This window comes from Vulpes vulpes, chromosome X (assembly GCF_048418805.1).
Source record: "Vulpes vulpes isolate BD-2025 chromosome X, VulVul3, whole genome shotgun sequence".
Taxonomy (NCBI): domain Eukaryota; kingdom Metazoa; phylum Chordata; class Mammalia; order Carnivora; family Canidae; genus Vulpes; species Vulpes vulpes.
This window is the reverse complement of record NC_132796.1, coordinates 43665754-43691525: the sequence shown is the minus strand read 5'-3', so window position 1 is coordinate 43691525 and position 25772 is coordinate 43665754. Positions and strand designations below refer to the sequence as shown.

The 25772-nt window shown below is 39.7% G+C and overlaps 2 protein-coding genes across 4 annotated transcripts in view; one reads left to right on the top strand and one right to left on the bottom strand.

Moving 5' to 3' along the window:
- The first annotated feature begins 285 nt into the window (after positions 1 to 285).
- Positions 286 to 25772, top strand: part of FAM120C (family with sequence similarity 120 member C) — a 163707-nt gene continuing 138220 nt past the window's right edge. For all 3 annotated transcript variants that reach the window (XM_072743380.1, XM_072743382.1, XM_072743381.1), the window contains exon 1: positions 286 to 1346. In XM_072743380.1, coding sequence (XP_072599481.1) covers positions 654 to 1346 — 693 coding nt within the window. In that variant the 5' untranslated portion in view covers positions 286 to 653. The remainder of the gene's footprint in view (positions 1347 to 25772) is intronic.
- Positions 18026 to 23292, bottom strand: LOC140596060 (large ribosomal subunit protein mL63-like). The gene has a single exon (XM_072743323.1). The coding sequence runs from the start codon at positions 18798 to 18800 to the stop codon at positions 18492 to 18494; it is 309 nt and encodes a 102-aa protein (XP_072599424.1). The 5' UTR covers positions 18801 to 23292; the 3' UTR covers positions 18026 to 18491.

The window sequence follows — 25772 nt, the reverse complement described above, 5'->3', positions numbered from 1 at the left end:
TTAGCGTTGTTTAGCTGAACTCAATTAATCCACTCTACTTCCTTTCCCATGATGCATCACTTCTTCCCCCAAACTCCTTTTCCTGGGAAAGGAGGTAAATAGCCTGAAGCAATTCGGCGGATGCAGGGAGTTGGGATTGCAAATCCTAAACGCGTTTCACGCCCCGTCACCTCGAGTCCTGTGAGCGCAAGGGCAGAAAGGGTTGGTAATCTTGTTCCTCGACTGCATCTTGAGGCCATAAAGAAGACTACAACTCCCAGGATGCCCCCTCCGCCCCGCCCCACTACCCCTCCCCCAAGCTAGAAAGCGTGTACCATAGAGAAGACGAGGCAACATGGCTCCCGGAGGTGGAAGGAAGAGGTTTCACCCCTTTTGAAGCGGTGAAGATCGGCCAGAGAGGGGAGAGAAAAAAAAAGAAGTTACTAGAGCCCGTCATCGCTTTTATCCTCCTAGCCTCTCCTGAGTCCGGTCGGCCTCACCCCTCCTCCCCACCCCGCCCTCGTCCTCTCGCTCATTTCCCCCTCCCCCTCAGGATTCCTTTTCCCGCCCCCTCGCCCCCTGCGGAGTGCGCACGCGCCCGCCCCCAGCTTCGCGCCCAGATCGCCGCTTAACCTGCTCGCGCAGCCGCCGTCTCGTCTGCCCACCGACGAAGCATGGGCGTCCAGGGCTTCCAAGAGTTCTTGGAGAAGCGCTGTCCCGGGGCCGTGGTGCCCGTGGACCTCCTCAAACTCGCGCGCACGGTCTCGCGCCAGCAGCAACAGCACCAGCATCGTCAGCTGCCGCCTACGGCAGCGCTAGCACCCGGGGCTCCACGCGCCGCCAGAGGCTCCTCACCTCTGCAACCGCCGCTCCCGCCCGCTGCCTTAGGTGCCTACTCCGGGGGCGCGGGGCCGACTCGTCACCATCACCCCGCTCACCACTTCCACCACCAGGGCCAGGCGCACCCTGGGCTGCACCCGCCACCGCCGCCGCTTCCCCCTCCGCTGCCCGGGGCCCGGGTGCTTGTGGACGCGGGCTCGGCGCTTCCGCGGCTTTATGGTGGCTACCAGACGGATTGGGTGTGTGGCGGCCAATGGAACGCCATGCTGGGCTACTTGTCAGCGCTGTGCCAGGCTTGTGCCTATCCCGGCGGCGACGGCCTGGAGCTGGTGGTCATGTTCCCCGGGGGCCTTGGAAAGGACCGGCTGGCCGAATGGGGCCGTCGGTGCCAGGCCGAGCGGCAGACAGCGCAACTGATCGTGGGACACGTGGGCAACAAGGGCACCCCTCCTCCACGGGCCTGGTTCCTGCCACCGGCCTGCCTGAGCCACTGCGTGAGGCTAGCACTCATCCGCTTCCGGGTCAAGGTGAGGGAGGGGCCGGATCTTAAATAATATGCCCACACCTATTCCCTCCCAGCTAAACACCTAACCACCCACCCACTAACCTTCCCATTTACTCACTCACCGCCTTATCAGCTAATCCACTTGCCTAACTATCCTCTATTATTCTATCCATTTACCCACCCTTTCATACCACCTCATACCAATTCGCCCACCAACACAACCACATCTCTACTCATGTCATCCCAATAACTCCCTTTACCTTCGTTTATCCAGTGGCCTATCCCAGGGTTTTAGCCGAATTTCTTTTGTCGCCCCATCTTTCTCCTGCTGTCTTCTGCCTCACGCTGAAATGGCTTTTTTCCAGATTTTACCAGTTGGTACCTCTGTATGTCTCCTTCCAACCTTGCAGCAAATCAAACATGTTAATCGAATACCTTTCTAGATTTTTCCCCACCATTTGACCCTGTCCGCTTTTTTTTTACTTCTGTCCATTCAGCCTTTTTTCACTTTTACATGATATCTCCTCCTGCCTTAGCCTAAACAAATAAAAAAAAAAAACACTGATTCAGTCACTGTTCAACAAATATTAGACCACTGAGAGTGAGGGATTTAAAGGACATGTGAGACGTGATTTCCTGCCCTTGGAAAATCAAGTATATACACATGAAAGATTTATTTAATGGTTTAAGTGTATGTGATTATGCTTTTATGATACAGACTGTAAGTACAGTATCTGCTTTGTGTGTGTTGGGGGATGTTTGTGGGCTAAATGGGTCAGGGGAACCTTCCTTGAAGAACTGGATCTCTAGTTCTACAGGGATGGGTTGGATTTGAACGGGTTACAGGTTTGGGAGGGCTGCTTTATGTGGGAGAAAGAAAATGAGTGGAAGCAAAAAGGAATATGCATGTCAGGCCCCATGGACAGTTAAGTCCAATCTCTGCATGTAGTTGATCACTGCATATGGGGTCTGGGGAACAGCTGGGCAGCAGCATCTCCAGTTCTTGGCACCACTCCTATTGCTCTGTTGCTCTCCCATACTCAGGTTTCAAGTTCTTACGTGTGGGGAAGGAATACCAAGGCTTTTGAGAAGTAAAGGAGGTGGGCAGGAAGAAGAAAAAAGTAGTACAGGGTTGGGTAGGACAAAACCTCAAACCCATTTTCCAACCAAGGCTCTTGGGTATGTGGTCACAATTAGAAGACAGGAATTGTGAGCATCATAAAGAAATTGTCCTGGGTAGAGTAATGTGGAGGGAAAACTCATCTGAGAGACTATAAAGACCTGCAACAAGAAGCTTGCAGTGGTCAGAGAGTTTGTGGCTACAAACTTCTGTCATGCTAGAACTCCTTGTGCATATTCTTAAATCTGTGCCTGGGTTGGATACAACATCCAGTAAAGAGCCATCTCAAATATACAAAGTAAGAAAAAATAATATAGCAGGCATTCATTTGTTTTCCCTCAAGACTGAACATTTTTCAGTAGATTCTTCATTCATGACGGTTCTTTCCATTTTGTTTTCATTGCTACCACTCAAGCTTTAAGGACTTTTTAACTCAGTGGCATTATTAACCTGGTTGCTGGTGACAATGACTGATGAAATGCTTAGTTTGTGCCAGGTGCTAATCTATGTGCTGTAACAACAAAATTTCTTTCATTTGATCCTCACAATAACCTGTGAAGTGGTATTATCACTGTTATCCAAATGTGGAAACTGAGGCACAGGAGGTTTAGAAAGTTGCCCAAAGTCACCCAGCAATAAATGGCAGAGCTGAGATTTTGAGGTTCATGCCCAGGCAGTCTGGCTCCAGAGCTCATGCTCTTAACAATGGTGCTCTAAGATGAATCTTTCTAAAGTGCCAGTGTGATTAGATCATTCCCCCTACTCACCTAAAATCTTCCCTGGTTCTGGATAAAGACAGGTCTGGGTCATTAATTTATTTCATTTATTGCTTGCTGTAGACTAGGTACTATGCCTGTTGCCAGGGGTTAAGAGGTAAAAAAAAAAAAAAGAATCCCTATACTTAAGGAGGTCAGTTTAGTAAAAGACAAAACCAAGTTGCAGATATGATACTGTGAGCTAATTGCAAATGATGAAAAATATGGCCCCACAGGGGGCATGGTTAATTCTGAGTGAGGGTTTAAAAGTTTGGAGAGGCTTCACGGTTTGGTGCTTAGCCATGAAGAGGACTGGGAAGGATAGTTTGGGTAGTGGACAAGGGTGTGGAGACCTAAAATGGCCAGCCATGAGATCTGAATGGATTTTGATTGTAGGTTGGCAAGAGAGCTAAACACTGTGTGGATTTGTGGTTTCCAAACTTTTTGTTCGTGCATCCCATCAATCAAAAGTTTTGAGAAGCAGCCTTAATATGGCCTACCAAAATTCTCTGTCGCACATTATTTAATTTTTAAAATCCCAGCAGTTCATTCTAATAAGATAGATTAGATAAATGGATTGATAAGGCTAGTGAAAATGGAGGAATCTCACTGCAAAATTTCAACTTTGCCATATGTTTGAAGTTTTTCATAATAGGATATTGGGGAAAAATCCCCAAAAGTCCTCTTCAGTCCTGAGAACTACCATTTGGGGAATATATAAATCTTGTTCCCTATGCTAGATTGTAAACAAATTCTTTCATCTTTTCATATTCTCCATAATGTCTTGTATATTTTAGGTTTAGGATACATTCTCTTAGGAATTCTAAGAGAGTGGTTTATAAGAGTAACTTTTTAAAAGTGTGTAGTGTGACTCTTAATCTAGTGGATTTAAAACTGGCTCCAAAGTCACATATAGTAAGGTATCTGTAGTTGTTACAATGAATGAAGTTCTCTTTTCTGGTTATGGTTGGTGATTTTTGTTGTTGGAGTGATGGAGAACTTCCTGGTTTATAGTACAGACTTAAAAGTTATTGGTTAATAACTGATAATGGCTTGCCTTTATAGAGGAGTGTGTTCCACTGTCTTTAAGATAGCAGTTTTTCACTTGGATGATTGTATGGGTCCCGTTTCTTTTGACTGAACTGCTAGTGCTTCAGAACAAAACTTACTACTGTATTTCTCCTCCTCTTGGTTTTATTCTTCAGCCTAGACCACAAAATGGGTCTTTATTCCTAATCTCATTTTCATATCTATTTTTTTATTTATTTATGAGAGACAGAGAGACAGAGACAGAGAGAGGCAGAGGCAGAGACACAGGCAGAGGGAGGAGCAGGCTCCATCCACGCAGGCAGCCAGACATGGGATTCGATCCCAGGTCTCCAGGATCAGGCCTTGGGCTGAAGGCGGTGCTAAACCACTGAGCCACAGCCGCCCTCCTAATCTCATTTTCATTTATAACAGAGAAAATAAAGGTGGAGTGATTAAATAAAAGATAAATTGCTGGGCTGTTTAGCTTTAAACAGTTTGAGACTTCCCATTAAAAGAGTCAATGTATATTGTTGGCTTGAATTTTGTCATTTGGTTTCATTGGTATGTTCTGCAAACCTTTGTAAGTGGTAATTGTCAATAGCAGGAAAATTAAGTAAACTGACAAATTGCTAGCCTGATATCTTCCTAAGGGTCTCAAAAGTCGAGCAGCCAAAAGCAGTTTTAGAATGTAGTCTGGGAGATGACATGGGGGTGGCTCTGGGGATGATTGCTTTGTTTTAATGGTTAATATATATTAGAAAAAAAGAACACATCAAACCCACCTCTTCACAGTTAATTCTTTAGAATGGGACCAATTAAAAAAGAAAAATTAGTTGGTTTAAAGAAAAGTATTAAGTTGCAGTACTTGGATGTGGCAGAAATCATATTGGTAGTAGGTGAACAATCCAAGTTTTGAAAAGTCTGACCAAGAGCTGGTGTCTTTTTATGCTTTTGTATAGCATACAGTATAGCAATGGCTGCTATGGTTCTGAGTTATTTATTTACCCTCAGTCATAGACACATCCTGATGATACTTCTTAGGTCCCTAATGGTAGGAAAAATGATTTTTTTAAAGATTTTTATTTATTCATGGGAGACACAGAGAGAGAGAGAGGCAGACATAGGCAGAGGGAGAAGCAGACTTCCTGTGGGGAGCCTGATGTGGGACTCAATCCCAGGACCCTGGGATCATGACCTGAGCCAAAGGCAGATGCTCAAGAGCTGAGCCACCCAGATGCCCCAGAAAAATGCTTCTAATAATAATTATTACTACTTCTTGAGTTCCAAGTTGTACATAAAGTGCTTTTTAAATATCTCATTTATTCCTCACAAGCTTGCAAGAATGCACAGTATTCTTCCCCATTTAATAGTTGAATAACTGAGGTACAAAGAGGTGGGATGATATTTTTTTTGGTCTGTACAGTATTACATGCTGGGTAAAAATCCTTGTTCTGAGTCTGTGTTGCTCATAGTCCCTTTCCACATTTTCTACCACACTATTTCCTTCTTTTTGTATATTCCTGTGTAAGATTGTACACTTTTATTGGCCAGATAAAATGCATAAATACAAGAAGAAAAACAATAAGTCAACTTGTTGAGCACTTAGTTTGTTCCAGCATTGCTAAATGTACAATACTACCAATGTAAAGCACATGTGTAAGCTAAGTGCCAAATGAGTATGTCATACCAATCTCTTTTTTTGCATTTTCAGTCTCTCCCTCTGGTTTCTTGGACTTACAGCATAAACAACCTTTAAACAACAAAAACTTTGCCTTTACTTTGTTATTCCCTTAAGTCATGATCCTTATCCCATTCTTCCCTTTTAGCCATTAATCATGAACAAAGAAGACTATTAATTCCCATTCCCTAGCCTGTTGTCACTTGATATCTGATGTCACCATTCTCAAGCTGCCACATCCATTTCCACTCTTACCCTTTCTTGGTCCTCTTTGAAATAATTAACACTATTGAGCCATCCATTCCTTGAATTGCCTTCCTTGGATTTCATAATGCTACTCACTTCTGATTCTCTTTGTAATTCTCTATTTCTTTCTCCTTTCCTTAGTTACTCTTCTCTGCCTGCTTCCTTAAGCTTTGGTTCTCTCAAAGCTTCTGTCCTAGTCATTTTATTCTATATTCACTTCCTGAGCAAGCTTACCATTATTATGGCATTAAATATTAACTATATTCTGATGATTCCTATAGCTCTTTCCCTACCCTCAACCTGTCTCATGAGCTTTTTTTAAGATTTTATTTATTTATTCATGAGAGACACAGAGAGAGAGAGAGAGCGGCAGAGACACAGGCAGAGGGAGAAGCAGGCTCCATGCAGGGAGCCCGATGTGGCTCTATCCTGGGTCTCCAGGATCACGCGCTGGGTGGAAAGCAGGCGCTAAACCGCTGAACCACCCGGCCTGCCCTCTCATGAGCTTTTGACATATCTTTTCAGTTCTACTACTAATGTCTTATAGGTCACTTAACCTTAATAATATTCAAGATGTAACTCATCTTCTCCCAAAACTTGTTCTATTTCCAGTATTCGCTTTTTCTTTGAACATTGTCTTTTATCTGTTTCAAGCCAGAGATACTGGAGTCCTTAATTCTTCACTCTCCTGTCACTTTCCATATCCACTTGGTTACCTAGTCCTCTCACTTCTACCTCAAAAATGTCTTCTGAGTTCAGCTACTCCCACCCCCATTGCCTTAGTTCAAGCTGCCATCATTTCTTATGTTAACCATGAAAATAGCTTCACTTTTTCCTTTACCACTTCTGGGCCGTAATCCATCTTACACCTTGCCATCCGGGATACCATCCTAAAGACCAAAGCTGACTTCATTGTGTGCCCAAAGATACCGACTGGCTACTTTCTGCCTACCCTCCCAAGACCAGACTTTTCAGCATTGCAGTTGCCTTTTACAGTCTGATCCCAAACTCTCCAGGTTACTTGGTGCTTACTCTGCCCACACCTGTTCCAACCATTGGTATGTCTCAACCATCCTGAACTTTTTAGTTCCCTAGGATTACAGAGTATTCTCATCTAGTGCTTTGTCTATGTTACTCTCACTCTTGGCATAGCAAATTACTACATGTTGCTCAAAAGTTATCACTATGAATCTTTTCCAGCCAGCCTGAATGATGTGATACACAAATGCTCTTTAATTACCTCTCATTTATTCTCTTTCATAGTATTTTCATATCACTTCATTTTAGTTCTCTTTATTTCCCATGCTGTACATTACGTCTTCAGAAGTTATTTATTTTATAAGCTGAAGTTTGTATATAATTCTCTTTTAATTGAATTCCAAGAGGGCAGGGATTTGCTTCTAGGGCTTGACACATTGTATACAATAATGGTGGTTGGGAGAGAGAGATTGGTTGATTGACTAACTGGGGAGCTTTAAAGGTCAGATAAGAGTTTAGAGCCTGTGTTTTATAGTGTTATATATTAAGTCCATGTAAATCAACTTAAATTCCAAATGGAATTTCAGAGCTGTTAAGTAAGTTTGGTAGCTGCCTAGCAATGTATTTATAGAATAAATTCCCTCTTGGTTGTGGTAATAATAGCTACCACATGGGCTGAGTATCTTACATAGATTCATTATGCCATTTAATCCTCATAACTATCCTCAGGATATGTATTAATCTCCATTTTTTATGGCTAAAATAAAAACAGACTCAGTATAGCCACTGGCCTGAGGTTGCACTGCTAGAATATGGTTGAGCCAAGATACAAACCTAAATATATTTGACACCAAAATCCTTTATCTTTAGCATATTATAAAACAATATAGTTGCATTTTAAACTTTTTCCAGAACATTTTTCTTATAATTAGTGTAGCATAATGGCTAAGATCTTGGAGCCAGATAGCCTGGGTTTAAATCCTTGTTCTCCTACCTACTAGCTATGTAAACAGGCAAATTAACCTATCTGTGCCTCAGTTTCTTTATCTGGAAGATGAGGGTAGTAATTATACCTGCATCACACACTTTGTTGTGAGCCTTAAATGATTTAATGCAAGTGCTTAAAATATTACATGGCACATAGTAAGTGCTACATAAATGCCAGCAACTATTACTTTGAACAAAATATCTTGTATGCCAAGTAGGTTGAACATAGATCATTTCACTCTCATGCTTTAAGATTAATATGGCATGGCATACAGGGTCTTCATGATCTGCCTGCTATTCTTTAGCCTCATTTCATGTTTGTCTTAGTGAATGATTTTCAATTTAAGTAACATTTTTTGAGCATCTCCTTTTGCCAGACCCTATATACTAAGTACTATGAACAGTGGAATTCATTCATTCAATAAATAATTTATTGGGTTCCTACTGTATGCCAGATGCAGTTCAAGATTGTGAAGATAAAGTAGTGAACAAAACAGATTTCTGATCTTATGAACTTTATATTCTAGTGGGGAGAACGGACAATAAACAAGATAAAAAGACAAAACTATGTAGGGTTTTAGATGGTATATAAGTGCTATCGAGGAAAATGAAGCAGTTGATAAGGGAGTGTTAATGTCAGGGGGATACTCTCTCTCCAGGACCTTGTTGTCTGGTAGGGGAGAAAAGTACAAAAATACAGTATGAGCCCTGAGGATCATTTTTCTAACCCTTGTCATAAGCCTAAGGACATGGTCAGTGGAAGTAGCAGAACTAAGATTTGCATACCAGACACCAAAACCTTGCCCTTTTACCTATACAGTGAAGGAAGTTGCAAAGGTAATGGCCAGGATAGCAAACTGGCAGCCCATAGGCCCACACATTTTTTAAAAAGAACTTCATTGATTTTCTACTGACCAGTAGCGTTTATCAGAGTCTGACATCAGACAGCAGATTTGGACTGAATATTAAGGCATCATCTAGTTGAATGATTTTTCACTTCCCTCTATTGCTTAACTTGCATTATATGAATGTATTTTTTCTTTGAAAAATATGAATTTGTTGCCAGCATTTTAAAAATTGTGAAATATTACCAAAAAGTCTGACTTTCCAGCCACTTGTGAAATATTAGATCCTTTGGCAATACTGCCCCCTTTTGCTGAGCCACATGGGCTTCATTTATTGAATCTCTACCATTACATGATGTCTCCCTGACACAGTGACCAAGTGCCTCTTGCCATTCGTGATAGCCGTCTTCTAACAATGGCTCCCAATGATCCCTGCTTTCGGTATTCACACTCTTGTGTAATCTCCCCCCATCCCTTGTCTGTGGGCTGGACGTAGTTACTTGTTTCTAATGAACAGACTATAACAAAGTGATCAGAGGTCACTTTCAAGATTAGATTATAAAAAACTGTGACTTCCATCTTGTTTGCCCTCTTTCTCTGGTTCTTCTTGCTTGACCACTCTGATGAAACAAGCTGCCATGTTGTGAGCTTCCCTCTGGAGAGGCCTACCTGACAAACTGAGGGCAGCTTCCAACTAAAAGCCAGTGAGGAACCGAGGCCCTTCAGCCCAACAACCCACAAGGAACGGAATCCTGCCAACAGCCAAAAGAGTGAGCTTGGAAGTGGATCCTACTCCACTTGAGCTTTGAGATGACTGTAGCCCTGGCTAATACCCAGATTGCAGCCTGAGCCAGAGGACCCAGTTAAGCCATGCCCAAAAATATGAGATAATTAAATGTTTTTTTAAGCCACTGTTTTTGGGGTAATTTGTTATATAGAAGTAGAAATTGAAAACACCATTGATTGTTGTACTTTTTGTAGTAGTTTTGATTAGCATGAAATATTTCTTGTACTCACATCTATGAAAAGTGACAAAAAATTATACAAGAAGGTCACATATTTAAAAAATTATAATTTTTAATTCAATGACAAGGGGTTTTTGTGCTGTAGTGAAAAGAGCAAATGAGTTGAAGTCTAAAGACTTGGATTCAGGTCAGTAGTTGGATATTGGGTAATTTATTATTTCATTTTGAAGACCTTCATTTATAAAATGGACAAGGAAATAATACCATGTTTCCCAGGACAGTCCAGAGAACTACTGTATATAATGTATGTGAAACATACTTTATATACATGTCTGTTAGTTTATATGAATTTCAGTCTCTCCTGTGTTTCCATAATACTCTTTACATACTTCCATTGGCTTATACTATAATATCTTGTGATTTTCTGTTATATGCAAGTGACTTGATGGAAGGGACCATATTTTATTCATCTTTCCATCTCCTTAACACAGTATTTGGGCACATAGCAAGTGTGCAAAAAGCTTTGGTTGAAAGACTGAACAGTTGTTTTGTTAGATAACTAATGACATTTTTGAAACACTAAGATATACTTCAAATTCTTAACCAAGATCTTTCATCTTTGGAAAACTTCCTCTTGCCAGTTCACACATAGGCAGGCATGTCTATAAAGAGGGCAGTTTCTACAGATAAGTCTTTATATACGGTCAGTATGTAAGGCTTAAATTTGGTCTATTGAACAATTCTTAGCACAGCCAAGGCACCTGAACCAGAACTGTAAGAATAGACTAGTCCATCTTCTGGTTCTTCTCATAGCACAAAGAATACACTTAAATCTACATACATTTTACAACGTAAGTAAGGCAAGAAGCAGTCATGGGGTTTCAGGCATTGTCATTTCTCTCTCCCTCTGTCTCTCAAATCAAAAAGCTGGCATATCAACTGAAGTTCACATATTTAAAGGAAAGTTGGAGAGAACGTATTTCTTGGTGAAAGTGATGAGTATTCTTCTATATCTAAATAAAATATGTATGTTGAAATACTGCAGTTTAAGACATCATTTTAAAATAAACCATTGTAAGAAATATGACCAGTATGAAAACAAGGAGTGCTGAAACAAAAAACTTTTAAGAGGGCTTGGAATTTTAATAGGCTGTGTTTTGGAATACAGACAGAACAAACGATATTGTTATGAAACGCATTTATATAGTTAAAGAATTTGCCAGGGCTTGAAAGTCTTTCTTAGTTGGTGGTTTAAGAAAAGAGTATCTGTTGAGCACAGCAGAAATTATATCATAAGCATTTGTAAAGGTAGGAAATACTGTTCTCAGGTTGTTAAAGATTGATGGGTGAACATTTTTGGGACAAATTGGGTCAAGAATTTATTTGTGAAGTTTTAGATTGCAGCTGGTTACAAGATATCTAAACACTACCCAAATAACTATACACTTAGCTATGTGCCTAGCCAGTAGTTCTCAAAGTATGGTCTCTGACCAACAGTACTGTATCACCTGGAAACTTGTTAGAAATGTAGATTGGGGGATCCCTGGGTGGCGCAGCGGTTTGGCGCCTGCCTTTGGCCCAGGGCGCGATCCTGGAGACCTGGGATCGAATCCCACATGGGGCTCCCTGCATGGAGCCTGCTTCTCCCTCTGCCTGTGTCTCTGCCTCTCTCTCTCTCTCTCTCTCTCTGTGTGACTATCATGAATAAATAAAATCTTTAAAAAAAAGAAAGAAATGTAGATTGGGGGATCCTTGGGTGGCGCAGCGGTTTAGCGCCTGCCTTTGGCCCAGGGCGCGATCCTGGAGACCCAGGATGGAATCCCACGTCGGGCTCCCAGTGCATGGAGCCTGCTTCTCCCTCTTCCTGTGTCTCAGCCTCTCTCTCTCTCTCTCTCTCTCTCTCTGTGTGACTATCATAAATAAATAAAAATTAAAAAAAAAAGAAATGTAGATTGTCAGGCCCTAGTCCAGACCTACTGAGTCAGAAACTGGATATGGGACTTGTCAATATGTTTTGGCAAGCTCTCTAGCTGATTCTGATACACCCTAAAGTTTGAGAACAACTGCACCTAGATAAAATTCATGTGTTAAGTATTTTGGTGGAATCTAGTTTTTTTTTGGACTTGGAGCCTGTGACAGGTACATTCAGAAATACCTGGATTTTGTGCGTTGAGGAAAAGTTTAAAATTTTTATAGATCGGTCAAAATCATGACTACAGATGGTGCTTCTGCAGTAATGTTAATCTTGGACTCAGAATACTTCAATTTGAAGCAGAAACACTTCGTAAGGACTTTAAGATTTTCATCATGTCACTTCTTAGGGATTTAGTTTTTGTGCAAAAATGTTCAAAATGAATCATGTCAGGAACTAGTGATTAACATTGTGGTTTACACCAAACACAGTTGAACACTTTGATTTATTAGATGCATGTTATAGAAAACTATAGTTTCTATAGTTTGGCCTAGTTGAGGCATGGTACCAAAGACACTGAAAAAAAAAAAGAGGGAGGGGGGACTTATTTGGTGTCCAAAGGGCATTCGATGCACTAGCAAAGATTGAAATAAAGTTATTTGACCTGTTTGGTTGACATTGCAACTCATCCAAGCAATCTGAATAAAAGGAGGTTTTATTCTAAAATAGCTTCACAAATGTATGGTTGTATTTGCTCATTCCTAGCAAAATTATGCCTTTGGGAAACTCATTTGGCAGTGATAAACTGACTTACTTTCCTGTGCTGAAATTGATTTCCAAGAAATGAAAGTGATGGCCTGAACTACATCCCCAAAATTGTGAAATTGTCTGTTACATTCCGGGAAAAGCTCTCTGGTCTTTTATTTTATGAAAAGGAACTAATACTGTTCAGTTAGTCTTTCTCAATTAATGTTTATGGCATGAAGGAGGAGCCACAGTGGAGATACTGAATTACTATGCTATGGTACTGAAAATGAAGCATGCTATTATTGGAACACCAGAATTCTACAAATATCTTGGGAGTTGTTACTAGATATATATATATATATCTACATACACACACACACCACTGTGCAAAATGTCTGTTAAGAAATGCCTAAATTTCTAAACAACTATTTTCCATTGTGAAATAGGATAAAATTATCATTCCCAATGAAAGGGCCAAAGGCTAAATTCTTTACTGAACATCCTAACCCAAAAATATAAGACTTAACATTGACTTCTTGGCACATAAGAAACACCTCAGACTTCCTGTTCCAAGTTAAAGGGGAATAAATCACATACACAAATGTAATGATGAACTTTTTCTATTTTTGTGTTATTAATTTTTGAATTTTTAAAATGTAAACCCCAATATCTTGCATGTTTATATCATTAACACCCACAGCATGGTTTAGTTTAAAAATTACATTTCTGGCAGTTGATTTTCTTAACCCAGCCCTTGAATGCATTTACAACCTTTGGTTCAAGGACTCTTAGAAATTTCTCACCGTCTGTCCTCTGCAGTTCCTGTCTTCCTTTCCTAGGTAACCCAAAGGCTACCTTAGACTCTTGTTCTTCTCTTATTCCTAAGGATACTTGGCTTTCTGATTTTTCAATCCTGAAAATTTGCTTTGGGCAGAACAGGCACTTATACTGGTATCTACTTGTCTCAAATGATTTCCGAGGACCTACAGAGAGTAGTACATACTATAGACTTCATCTCTGCAAAATAAACAGGCTATAATTTATTTCATAACCCCCTTTTCAGAGCCTGCATGCAAGGTATTTTATATAAGTAATTTGTAAGTCTTACAATAAGGAATTAGAAAAATCTCCATTTTATAGATGGAGAAGCTAAGTGACTTCCCATTACTTACCCGTCACTGGAGTTTAAACATATTTCCACTAGATAACTGAAATGCCTACTATACCTTCTGATGATAAAGGTTATTCTCAAAGTGGCGTCTCTAGCCCCCTTATAAGCCACACCAGATTTTTAAAAAATCTAATAGTAATTAGTAGCAGCTTAATAGTAATTAAGGTTACTAAAATTGGGTATTTGCAAATGAAAATTAGCACCTTTACTAGTAACCTTTACTAAACACTGGATTGGTATTCTACCTCCATCCTGATGGAGATATTTAATGGCAAAGACTCTACAATGCATGTGTGTAGATAGTTGAGATTCCTACAGTCTGGAGAAGACCACTTTGTTGATGTTGGCTTGAATTGGCTATGATTTTTTTTATTGCTGCTATTCTTACTTTTGGATTCTATATTATTCTTTAGATTCATGTTTATAGTTTGGTCTCTTAATAGTTGTTGGGCTACACAGTGTGTAGTGATGAAACGTTGTTTCAACAGTTTTGGTCTTCACCTTTTCAGTAGTTAGACTTCAAGGCACAAAGGGCTTGCACCTGAACTACAAACCATCTATATTTCTATTGCTAAAGCAGACTTATACATAATCCACTCCTCCCTTTGACTTTTCTTATGAAGTGATGCTTCCTTGTCATCTCTGATATCTTTTTGTTTTGGGAGTGAGAACAAATGGAGGAGGTAGATTACAGAGCTCTGCCTGAGTCAGACACGAGTTTGGTGTATGTAACATAGTAGATGGGAGTGAGGCTAGTAATACAAGAGAATTTGGGATGAGTTGGAGGAAGTATTGACGAGGTCAGAAAGTAGTGTTGCTTCTGGATTAAGCTCTTTCTATAGTCCAGGCAGGCTTCTAGGGAACCTAATGGATATAATATAATCACAGCAACTAACAGGCTCACAATCTAGTTAGTTATTCTTTATGGCCCCATGCTCTTTATATTACTTTATGAATTGACCTGAAGTTAGTGAATGGTCAGTTTTCCAGTTGCCTTTATTTGATAAATAATATACTCAGTGGAAAGAACATTATTTTGAAGATAGACCTAACTAGGTTCAAATTCAAGTTCTGCCATGTGTGATTTGAAGCAAACTATTTAAATTTTTCTATTAAAAAAGAAGGAAGTGATACCCATTTCACAGAGCTGGAAAGGTAAATGAAATACATCTTAAAATACTTAGCCCAGTGCCTATCAAGTATTAATCACTAGAATGTCAGCACCATGAGAATAGGAATTTGGGGCTCTTGGTCACTACTGTATTTCCACACCTAGATCAATGCCTGACATGTATCAGTGCCTGGTTCATTAAATACTTGTTGAGAGTCAAAATGGCTCATTGGTTCCCTACTCTGCAATTATTCAGTGCACTGACAATCCAGCAGTAAGCAAAGTGGACCAAGAAATCTTGGCCCTCATGGAGATGGCATTGTAGTGATAAATACTTCTAGCTGTTTTTAGTAGCAGATATTCAATAAAATATTTCTGAAAGAGCCAAAATATAAAATAGGTAAGATGGAGAATATGAGCTCAGATTGAAGAGAAAGTAGGAGTACCTTTCCTGTCTGGTTGTTTTGTCCAATTCTCCATGTACCCAAATACTTGTTTGGGAAGCACAATTTAAAAGCCACTGCTTAAAAAAAAATAAATAAAAGCCACTGCTTTTGACTATTGGTGATTGGAAATGAGATGTTAAACTTTCCTCAGAGAGCTGTTTTCCCCTGGGTTTTATAAATAAGTGTTGCTTCCTGTAGAAAGCATTGCCCTATTGACTGGTTAGGTGCCTTTCCTCTATGTTTCCATGGCACCCTGTGGTTATAACTTATGGTATATTAAGTGTCTTACTCTGTGCTTTCTGCATCCTGGCACTTAGAAGGCCCCTCAATTCATATTTGTTGTACTGAACAGTGAGATAGCAATTAAAGCTGTAGGCAGTTAAGAATTTCACCTCTTACTTTGAGGCTCAAATGTGCTTCTTTTCCATTTAGTTGTTTTGGTATGTTGTTTAAGCTCACCTAAATCATTTTAGTCTCCTGAAAAATTAGAAGGTTAACACCTGAACTGAATTGATTTGAGCCAGGGACTGGAAGTCATTCTGCTTACAAAGGATAGTAGTCATCATACATGGAAATGGGGCCAGGCTACTCAGCTATTCTGAAGGGTCTTGTGGCTAGAAGGCTTCTTCCTTGCCCTGGTCAGGATTTCATTGCCATGCTGTGTGATCTGACTAGAGAGCACTGTTTTTTAAACTTGCCTCATTGTGATAATCACTTGGTGTTCTTTTTTTTTTTTTTATGATAGTCACACAGGGAGAGAGAGAGAGAGAGAGGCAGAGACATAGGCAGAGGGAGAAGCAGGCTCCATGAGCCCGACGTGGGATTCGATCCCGGGTCTCCAGGATCGCGCCCTGGGCCAAAGGCAGGCGCCAAACCGCTGCGCCACCCAGGGATCCCTCACTTGGTGTTCTTAAAAACAACCTAAGTGTCCATTGTTGGATGAATGAATAAAGAAAATATGGTATATACATACAATTAGAATAGTATTCAGCCTTAAAAAGGAAATCCTGACATTTAGGACAACATGGATGAACCTGGAGGACATTATGCTAAGTGAAATAAGCAAGACACAGAAGGACAAATACTTCATGATCCCACTTAATGAGGAATCTAAAATTGTCACTTAGAAGCAGAGAGTAGAATGGTGATGGCCAAGAGCTGTGAGGAGGAAATATTGGGGAAGTATTAGTCAAAGGGTACAAAGTTTTGGTTATACAAGACAAATGAGTCCTAGAGACCTGCACAGCATAGTTCCTGTGATTAACAATACTGTATCGTGTACTTACAACTTTGCTAGGAGAGTAGCTCTTATGTTAGGTTGCTTTTATTACAAAAAAATAAGAGGGCAGGAGGAAAATTTTGGAGGACATGGATATGTTTATGGCATAGACTGTGGTGATGATTCTTATCTCTAAATTAAAATTGTATACATGAATTATGTACAGCTTTTAGTATGTCAGTGATACCTCAATAAATGGTTTAAGAAAATATATTCCCAGCCTACCCCTAGACCTACTCCTCAGAGGAGAGACCTGAAATAGGAGTAACTTCAAGGAATGGGGATGACAGGACTACAGGCATACCTCATTTTATTGCCCTTTGCTTTATTGCATTTCACAGATACCGCATTTTTTACAAATTGGAGATTTCTGACAACCCTGCATCAAGTCTGTGGTGCCATTTTTCCAACAGCATTTATTCACTTCCTGTTTCTGTGTCACATTTTGGTAATTCTCATAATATTTCAGACTTTCTCAATATATATATTTTAAAGATTTTATTTATTTATTCATGAGAGACACAGAGAGGCAGAGACATAGGCAGAGGGAGAAGCACACTTCCCACGGGGAGCTAGATGCTGAACTTAATCCCAGAATTCCCAGGATCACACCCTGAGCTAAAGGCAGAAACTCAACTGCTGAGCCACCCAGGCGATCCTCATTAATATATTTGTTATGGTGATTTGTAATCAAGAGATCTTTAAAAAAACACATTTTACTATTTATTCATGACAGAGAGAGAGAGAAAGGCAGAGGGAGAAGCAGGCTCCGTACAGGGAGCCCAATGCAGGACTCATCCCGGTTCTCCAGGATCACACCCCGGGCTGAAGGCGGTGCTAAACCGCTGAGCCACCGGGACTGCCCAAGAGATCTTTGATGTTACTATAGTCCTTGTTTTGGGGTGCCACAAACCTCACTGATATAAAATGGCGAACTTAATAAATTTTGTTTGTTTTCTATTTCACTAGCCAGCCATTTAGCTTCCCTATTCCCCAAGACATAAGAATATTAAAATTAGACCAATTAATAACCCTAGTATGGCCTCAGGTATTCAAATGAAAGGAAGAATCACAGTCTCTCACTTTAAATTAGAGGCAAGAAATGATTAAGCTTAGTAAGGCATATGGAAAGCTGAGATAGGCTGAAAGCTAGACTTCTTGTGCCCAAAAGATAACCATGTTGTGAATGCAAAGGAAACATTCTTGAAGGAAATTAAAAATGCTACTCTTTTTTTTTTAATTTTTTTATTTTTAAAGATTTGTTTGAGGTGGCAGGAGGGGCAGAGGGAGAGAGAATCTTAAGCAGACCCTCTCTGACCCCAGTAGGGAGCCCTAGGCCAGGCTAGATCTCAGGGGAAACCAAGTCAGCAGGGCTTAACCGACTGGGCCACCCAGGTACCCGAAAAGAGGTTTTCAAAAATACAACTTCATGTAGCAGTTCTGATGAATATCTTTTACTTCACGTAAATGTCTACTTTTAGTAGCAATCCCAAAAGAAAATCCTATTTTTAGGAGTATGTTTAACTGAAAAAGCTCAGTTTTTCCCACTTTCGTCTAGGCAATTGTTTTTTGACAAAAGGTAAGCCTCCACCAAGTACCTCACACTTAAGCATAGTTTGTAGTTTTTTTTTTTTTTTAAACTTTCATCCAAAATACACTTTGTATCTTCTGTGGCCTAAGAAATACCTGTATCTTCCTATTAGGGTAATGGAAAGGAAACACTACGCCAGAGGCTGGGTTATACAGAGTTTGGAGCCCCATACACCCCACACACAGACCACACACTCATGTCTGCTGTTCACTAAGCCTGCTCCAAAAGCTCTCAAGTGAGCGCTCTTCAGAGGTTCCAGAATCGGGTCAGGAGGTGGGTGGCCGCCCTGTGAATCCGTGGCTCCGGATCAGACCCACTTCTTGGTGACGTTGAGATGGTCGAGCTGGTCCGCCACGAACCTGTGCGGGGGGAACTTGGCCATTTTGGCCGCCTTGATGGCCTCGAAGGCCGCCGCCCTGCGCTCCGCCGCGTGGCCGTACTCCTGCTCCAACGACAGGTAGGGCGTGCTCAGCCAGTATTGGTTCTCTGCCTCGATCTCCAGCCGGCAGATCATGTTCTGCTTCGCTTGGAAGGACACGGCCCGCGGCCGCCGGTGCTTCCCGATCCACTGCCTGCCGGGGATGCGATTGCGGAGGAGCAGAGCCGTCAGGAACATGGCACCGACCGCATTCCCCAACACACGGCACAGCCTCCACAAGCCAGCGGGCACGACCCCCTAAAAATGCTACTCTATTGAATATATTAACGATAAGTGAAACAGCCCTATCACTGATATAGAGAGAGTCTGAGTGATCTGGATCAAGCCAGCTACAACATTCCCTTAAACCAAAGCCTAATCCAGAGCAAGGCCCTAACTCTCCTTAATTCTAGGAAGCTGCAGAAGAAAAGTTTGAAGCTAGCAGAGGTTGGTTCATAACATTTAAGGAAAGAATCCATCTCTAGAACATAAAAGTGCATGATAAAGCAACAAGTGCTGATGTAGAAGCTGCAGCAAGTCATCAAGAATATCTAGGTAAGATAATTCATGACGGAGGCTGCACTAAACAGATTTCCCACGTACGTGAAATGGCCTTCTATTGGAAAAAGATGCCATCTAGGACTTTAATAGCTAGAGAAGAGAAGTCAGTGCCTGGATTCACATCTTCAAAATGGGCTAACCCTTGTTAGGGGCAAATGCAGCTGGTAACTTTAAGGTGAAGCCAGTGCTTATTTACTGTTCTGAAAATCCTAGGGCCCTTAAGAATTATGCTAAATCTACTCTTCCTGTGCTCTATAAATGGAAAAACAAAACCAAGATGACAGCACATCTGTTTACAACATGGTTTACTGAGTATTTTAAGCCCATAATTGAGACCTATTGCTCAGAAAAAGAATCTTTTCAAAATATGATTGTTCATTGACAGTACACCTGGTTACCTAAGAGCTCTGATACACATGAGATGAATGCTGTTTCCATGCTTTCTAACATAACACCCATTCTGCAGCCCATGAATCAAGGAGTAATTTCAATTTTCAAACCTTATTTAAGAAATTTTGTAAGGCTGTAGCTGCCATAGATAGTGATTCTTCTCATGGATCTGAGCAGAGTAAATTGAAAATATTCTGGAAAGAATTGACTTCTAGATGCCATTAAGAGCATTCATGATTCATGGGAAGAAGTCAACATATCAACATTAATGAGAATTTAGAAGTTGATTCCAGTCCTCATGGATGACTTTGAGGTGTTCAAGACCAACAGAGGAAGTACTTGCAAATGTGGTATAAATAGCAAGAGAACTGAAATTGGAGGTAGAACCTTGAATTGCCATAATCTCATGATAAAATTAATGGGTGAGGAGTTCCCTTTTATGGATGGATAAGCAAAGAAAATAATTTCTTGAGATGGAATCTGCTCCTGGTGATGATGCTGTGAAGCTTGTTGGAATGACATTAAACAGTTTGGAATATTATATGAACTTAGTTGATAAACAGTGGCAGGATTTAAGGAATTGACTCCACTTTTGAAAGAAGTTTTACTGTGGGTAAAATGCTATCAAATGGCACCAGGTGCTACAGAGAAATCATTCCTGAAAGGAAGAATCAATCAATGTGGCAGACTTCTTTATTGTCTTAAGAAATTGCCACAGCCACCCCAGCTTCAGCATCCACCACCCTGTTCAACCAGCAGCCATCAACATCGAGGCAAAACCCTGTACCACCAAAATGATTGACTTGCTGAAAGCTCAGATAATTGTTAGTGTTTTTTAGCAATAAAGTATTTTTAAACTAAGGGGTGTACTTTTGCACATAATGCTATTGCACACTTAATAGACTATAGTATAGTACATAACTTTTATATATGCTAGGAGACCAAAAGTTCATTTGCCTGCCTTATTGAGATACTTTACTGAAGTGCTCTGGAACTGAACCTATAATATCTGAGGCATGCCTGTATTACTTTCCACCATACAGCTTTCTGTATTCTTTGATTTTTTTTTTAACCTGGAGTATATTCTACTTTTATTCAGTTGTAATTTATCTTTTCAATTAAGTATTGCAATTCATATTATAAAAATTCAAAAGGTACAATAGGATATATGATAAAAGAAAATCTCCCTTCCACTCCTGTCCCTAGTTACTAGATTCCTTTCCCTAGAGTTGACCAATATTATCAGTGAGTTGTATATTATTCCAAAGTTATTATGCATATGAAACCAAATACTTATAACTATTTGTTACACAGACACACACACACCATAAATATACCTTTCAAAAAGTGGCAGTATACCATACATAATTTGTACATTGCTTTTTTATTTGCCACATCATGCTGATTTTTCCATGTGAGTATGTAAGAGTTTGGTCCTTGTTTTTTATGGTTCCACTCTATTCCATTGTATGTATATGTTATCATTTATATAACCAGTCCCTTATTGATGGGCAGGTAATTAGATTTTTTTCCAGTTTTCAGCTATTACAGTAATGCTACAATGAATACTTGTACAGTTGCAATGCTCTTGCTTATACTTACGCATTTGTGTTGTTCCAAGTGCTTTACGTATCTAAAAGATGAATCCATAGAAGCAAAATTACTGAGTCAAAAGGTATGTGCATTTGTAGTTTTGACAGATCTTGCCAAATTTTTCTCCCTAGAGATTGTACCATTTTCATGCCTACTTTCAATATTTGTATGTGCCTGTTTCCTTTACCAGTATAACATTTGGTGATGTTATAGTTGAAATACCATCTTTCAGTAGTGTTTCAATTTTCACTTCTTATCACAAGTGAGTTTGATCACCATCTTACATGCTTACAATCTGTCTACCTTTTTTGTGAACTGTTTTCTTGTCAAGTTTTATCCTTTTCCGTTAGAGAAATTGGCCCTTTATACTATGAGTTGCAGATTTTTTTGCAGTTTGTCATTTGTCTTTTGAGTTTACTTACCTTGGCTTTTCCCAAACAGAAGTGTTTTGTTTTTATTTAGTCAAGAGGATTTATCTTTCTCTTTGCTGTTACTGGGTTTTCTCTTATACATAAACTTTCCCCACTCTGAAATTATTTTTAAAAATCCCCATGAAGTCTTCTATTATTTTTATGGTTATCCTAGTCAAAGTGTGAAGAATAGATCTATCTTACTGTTCTCAAATGAATGTCCAGTTATCCCAACACCATCTGTTGAGTAATCCATATTACCTTTGTAATTTGAAATGTGAGTTATGGTTTTTGAACAAATAAATGGCATTTAATAAAGGCAAGGGCAGCTGTTATAAATTAAGGTACTTAGGAGCCATGTCAAATGAAGCATGGGGACCCTATTTGGATCCTAATTTGAACAAATAAACTCAAAAGTCATTTTTAAAGTAATCTTGGAAAATAGAGTAGGGACTGGATATTCAGGTATTAAGAAACTATTAACTTTGGTGAAATGATAGCTTTGTTATTTTTAAACTCTTTATCTGTTACAGATAATGAAGTATTTATAGGTGCTTGATATCTGGAATTTTCTTGAAAGTATGCCAGAAATGACCAACAATCATATGAAAAGATGTTCAACATCACTAATTATCAGAGAAATACAAATGAAAACAACAATGAGATATCACCTCATACTTATTAGAATGGCTACTATAAGAAAGAAAAGAAGTGTTGGTGAATTTGTGGAGAAGCTAGAGCCTTGTACATTGTTTGTGGGAATATAAAATGGAGCAACCTCTATGGAAAACAATAGGGAGGTTCTTTTTAAAAATTAAAAATGAAACTACTGTGTGATTTAGCAATTCCACTTCTGAGTATTTACCCAAAAGAACTGAAAACAGGTTTTTGAGGAGATTATTTTAACACCTATGTTTATAGTAGTGCTCGTCATAAAAGCCAAGAAGTGGAAGCAGCCCATAAGTCCACTGATGAACAGATGAAGAAATTGTGGTATGCACATAGAATGGAATATTCATCAGCCTTAAAAAGGAAGGAAATCCTGTCACATGCTACAATGTGAATGAACCTTGAGGATATTATGTTAAGTGAAATGAGTTAGTCATAGAAAAGATAAATACTGTATGATTCCACTTATATGAGGTATCTAAAGTAGTCAAATTGATAAAAACAGAAAGTAGGAAAAAAACCAGAAAGTAGAACAGTGGTTTCCAGGAGCTGGGGAGAGGGAGAAACAGAGTTGTTTAAGGGGTTTAGAGTTTCAGATTTGCAAGATTGAAAAGTTCTGGAGATCTGTTTCACAACGGTGTGCCTAACAACACACAACAACGGTAAACCTAACACTACTGTTCCTTAAGCTTTCCTTGGGTTTTCCAGGCAAAGTTAGGGATTCTCTTCTTTACTGTCTCACGATACTGTCCTACCTATGGTCTATTTTTAATATCCTTACGCTTTCCTTTTATATTTTCTATGGTTTCCTCCGTCTGATATTCTAATTTACCATTTCATTTTTCTTCAAATTTATCTTGCCATTTATCTCATTATTTACTTCAGTTATATTTTTTATACTTAGATTTCCGGTTGGTATCTCTTATTGGTTTCTTGTTCTTGCTTCATCTTCCTACTATGTCATCCTATGTCTCCAGGAGGGTCTTTGGCATGGTTATTTCACATTTTTGGATCATTTGTTTCAATAAATCTGCTTTCAGTGTTAAAAAAAATAAAATAAAAAATAAAAAAAACCACTTAAAAATGGTTAAGATGATAAATTTTATGTGGTTTGTTTTTTTAGTCACATAAAAAATTTATTTATTTACAATATGCATGTGAATGGGGGGAGGGTTAGAGGGAGAGGGAATCTTCAAGCAGACCCCCTGCTGAGTGCAGTCTCTGACACAGGGCTTGATCCCAAAACCCTGAGGTCATGACCTGAGCTGAAATCAAGAGTTGGCCACTCAACCGACTGAGCCATCCAGCTACCCCAAAAATAACCATTTTAAGTGTATAATTAAATTGTATTCAGAGTTGTGCAACTGTGATCACTGTCTAATTCCAGAACATTTTTAACACCCTAAAAGGAAACCCACTACCTTCTAGCAGTCATTCATTTCCCTTTTCCCCTAGTCTCTAGAAACCACTAATCTATTTTTCCATCTCAATGGATTTTCCTATTCTGGAAGATTCATATAAAAGGAATCATATAATACGTGGCCTTTGTGTCTAGCTTCTTGCACTCTGTAGTGTTTTTAAGTTTGTTTATGTTGTAGAATGAATCAGTGCTTCATTCCTTTTTATAGCTAAATTACATTGCCTCTTCTGGTTATTCCACATTTTATTTAACCATTTTTTCTGTTGATGGTTATTTGGGATGCTCTGTGGCCCTGAGCATGGTACCTTGCTTCTTTGAGCCTCAGTTTCCTCATCTGTAAGAAGCGGCTTATAACATCTACATGGTCTGATTGTGATAAGAGGGAAAGTATACTTATTAGCACTATGCTTTGTACAAATAGATGCTCTAGGAGTGACTTGTATGAGAGGTATGCTGGAAGAAACTATCACCAGGGGCCAGCATAAAACTACTACTACCCTGACCCATTTGGAGTTAAACATAACTCTAGGTAAAAAAACAACAACAACATAACTCTAGGTGTAAATACGTTGCAGTACAAAGTAAAGATTTTTGGTTCTCCTACTTGGAAAACAAACATATACACATATTTCTTTGCTATCTACTTATCAGTTTCCCTCCCCTGTGGACTTAATGTGTGACATAACTATCTACTGTGACTAGACCCTTTTTAGCCTAACAGAAGCTTAATGCATTGAAATTCTTGTCAGATTCCAGAAAACTACCATTTTTTTATAATTTAAATGAAATAAAAGGTCAGTTGAGTTCAACAAAAATATATAGGTCCACAGGCTCTAGAGCCAAAATCCAGGCTTTGTTCCTTCCAGCCATGTGACCTTAGGAGTAGCAATGTAAAAATGGGGATGATAATAATAATAGTAATGGCCTTATAAGATTGAATATTAAATGATTTAATGAATGCAGAGTACTTAGGACATTGCTTAGCACATAATATATGTTCAGGATCTGTTAGCTATTATTATTCATATTACTCTGTTCCAAGTTTCATGTTGGAGCCAGGAATAGATAAAGTCTCCGCAGTCAAGGAAGTTAGCACCATAAAACCAGTATGCAGATTATTTCAGGATGCTCTAAGTGCAGCGATAGAGGCATACACAGGAAGGACACTTAAAGGTCTGTTTCTATTACATAAAAAATGCTGCTCTCCGGGAAGAAGCCTGGTACAATAGAAATAGTGCATTCTGGAGTCAGAACAGCCTGGGTTTGAATCTCGTGTACACTCATAAACATTATGCAGCTTTAGGAGCAGCCAACCTCTCATAGTCCTAGTTTTCCCATTCCTAAAATGGGGTGAAGTTTCTGACGTCTTCCTGCTGGAAGTGCCCTGTTTGGGTGCTCTGTGGTCTAAAATGTCCCTAAGGGATGCCTGGGTGGCTCAGCAGTTGAGTGTCTGCCTTAGGCTCATGGCACGATTCTGGGATCTGGGATCGAGTTCCGCATCTGACTCCACACAGGGAGCCTGCTTCTTCCTCTGCCTATGTCTCTGCCTCTCTCTGTGTGTCTCATGAATAGATAGGTTTTAAAGATTTATTTATTTTAGACTCAGCACAGCACACGTGATTTGGAGGAGGGGCAGAGGGAGAGATGCTTCAAGTAGAATCCCTGCTGAGCATGTAGCCCAACCTGGGGCTAGATACCACAACCCATGAGATCATTACCTGAGCCAAAACCAAGAGTCAGAGGCTTAACCAACTGAGCCACCCAGCTGCCCACAAGCAAAGATTTTTTAAAAGGTGTTAGATAGAGGAAAAAAAGACATTAACTTAAAATCAGATTCTGACTATGTTATTTAACCTTTCTGTGTCTATTTCCACATGTAAGTTTTTTCATCCATATCTACCTTGCTCATAGTTGTTCTGACAATGAGATAATGTATATGAAGTATATGTGGAATATAGAAGGTGCTGAGCAATAAATAATAGCTTTATTATTTTTCTAACAAAGATATCTCTGTTATTTTTTAATTAATTAATTAATTATGATAGACAGAGAGAGAGAGAGGCAGAGACACAGGAGGAGGGAGAAGCAGGCCCCATGCAGGGAACCCGACACGGGACTCGATCCTGG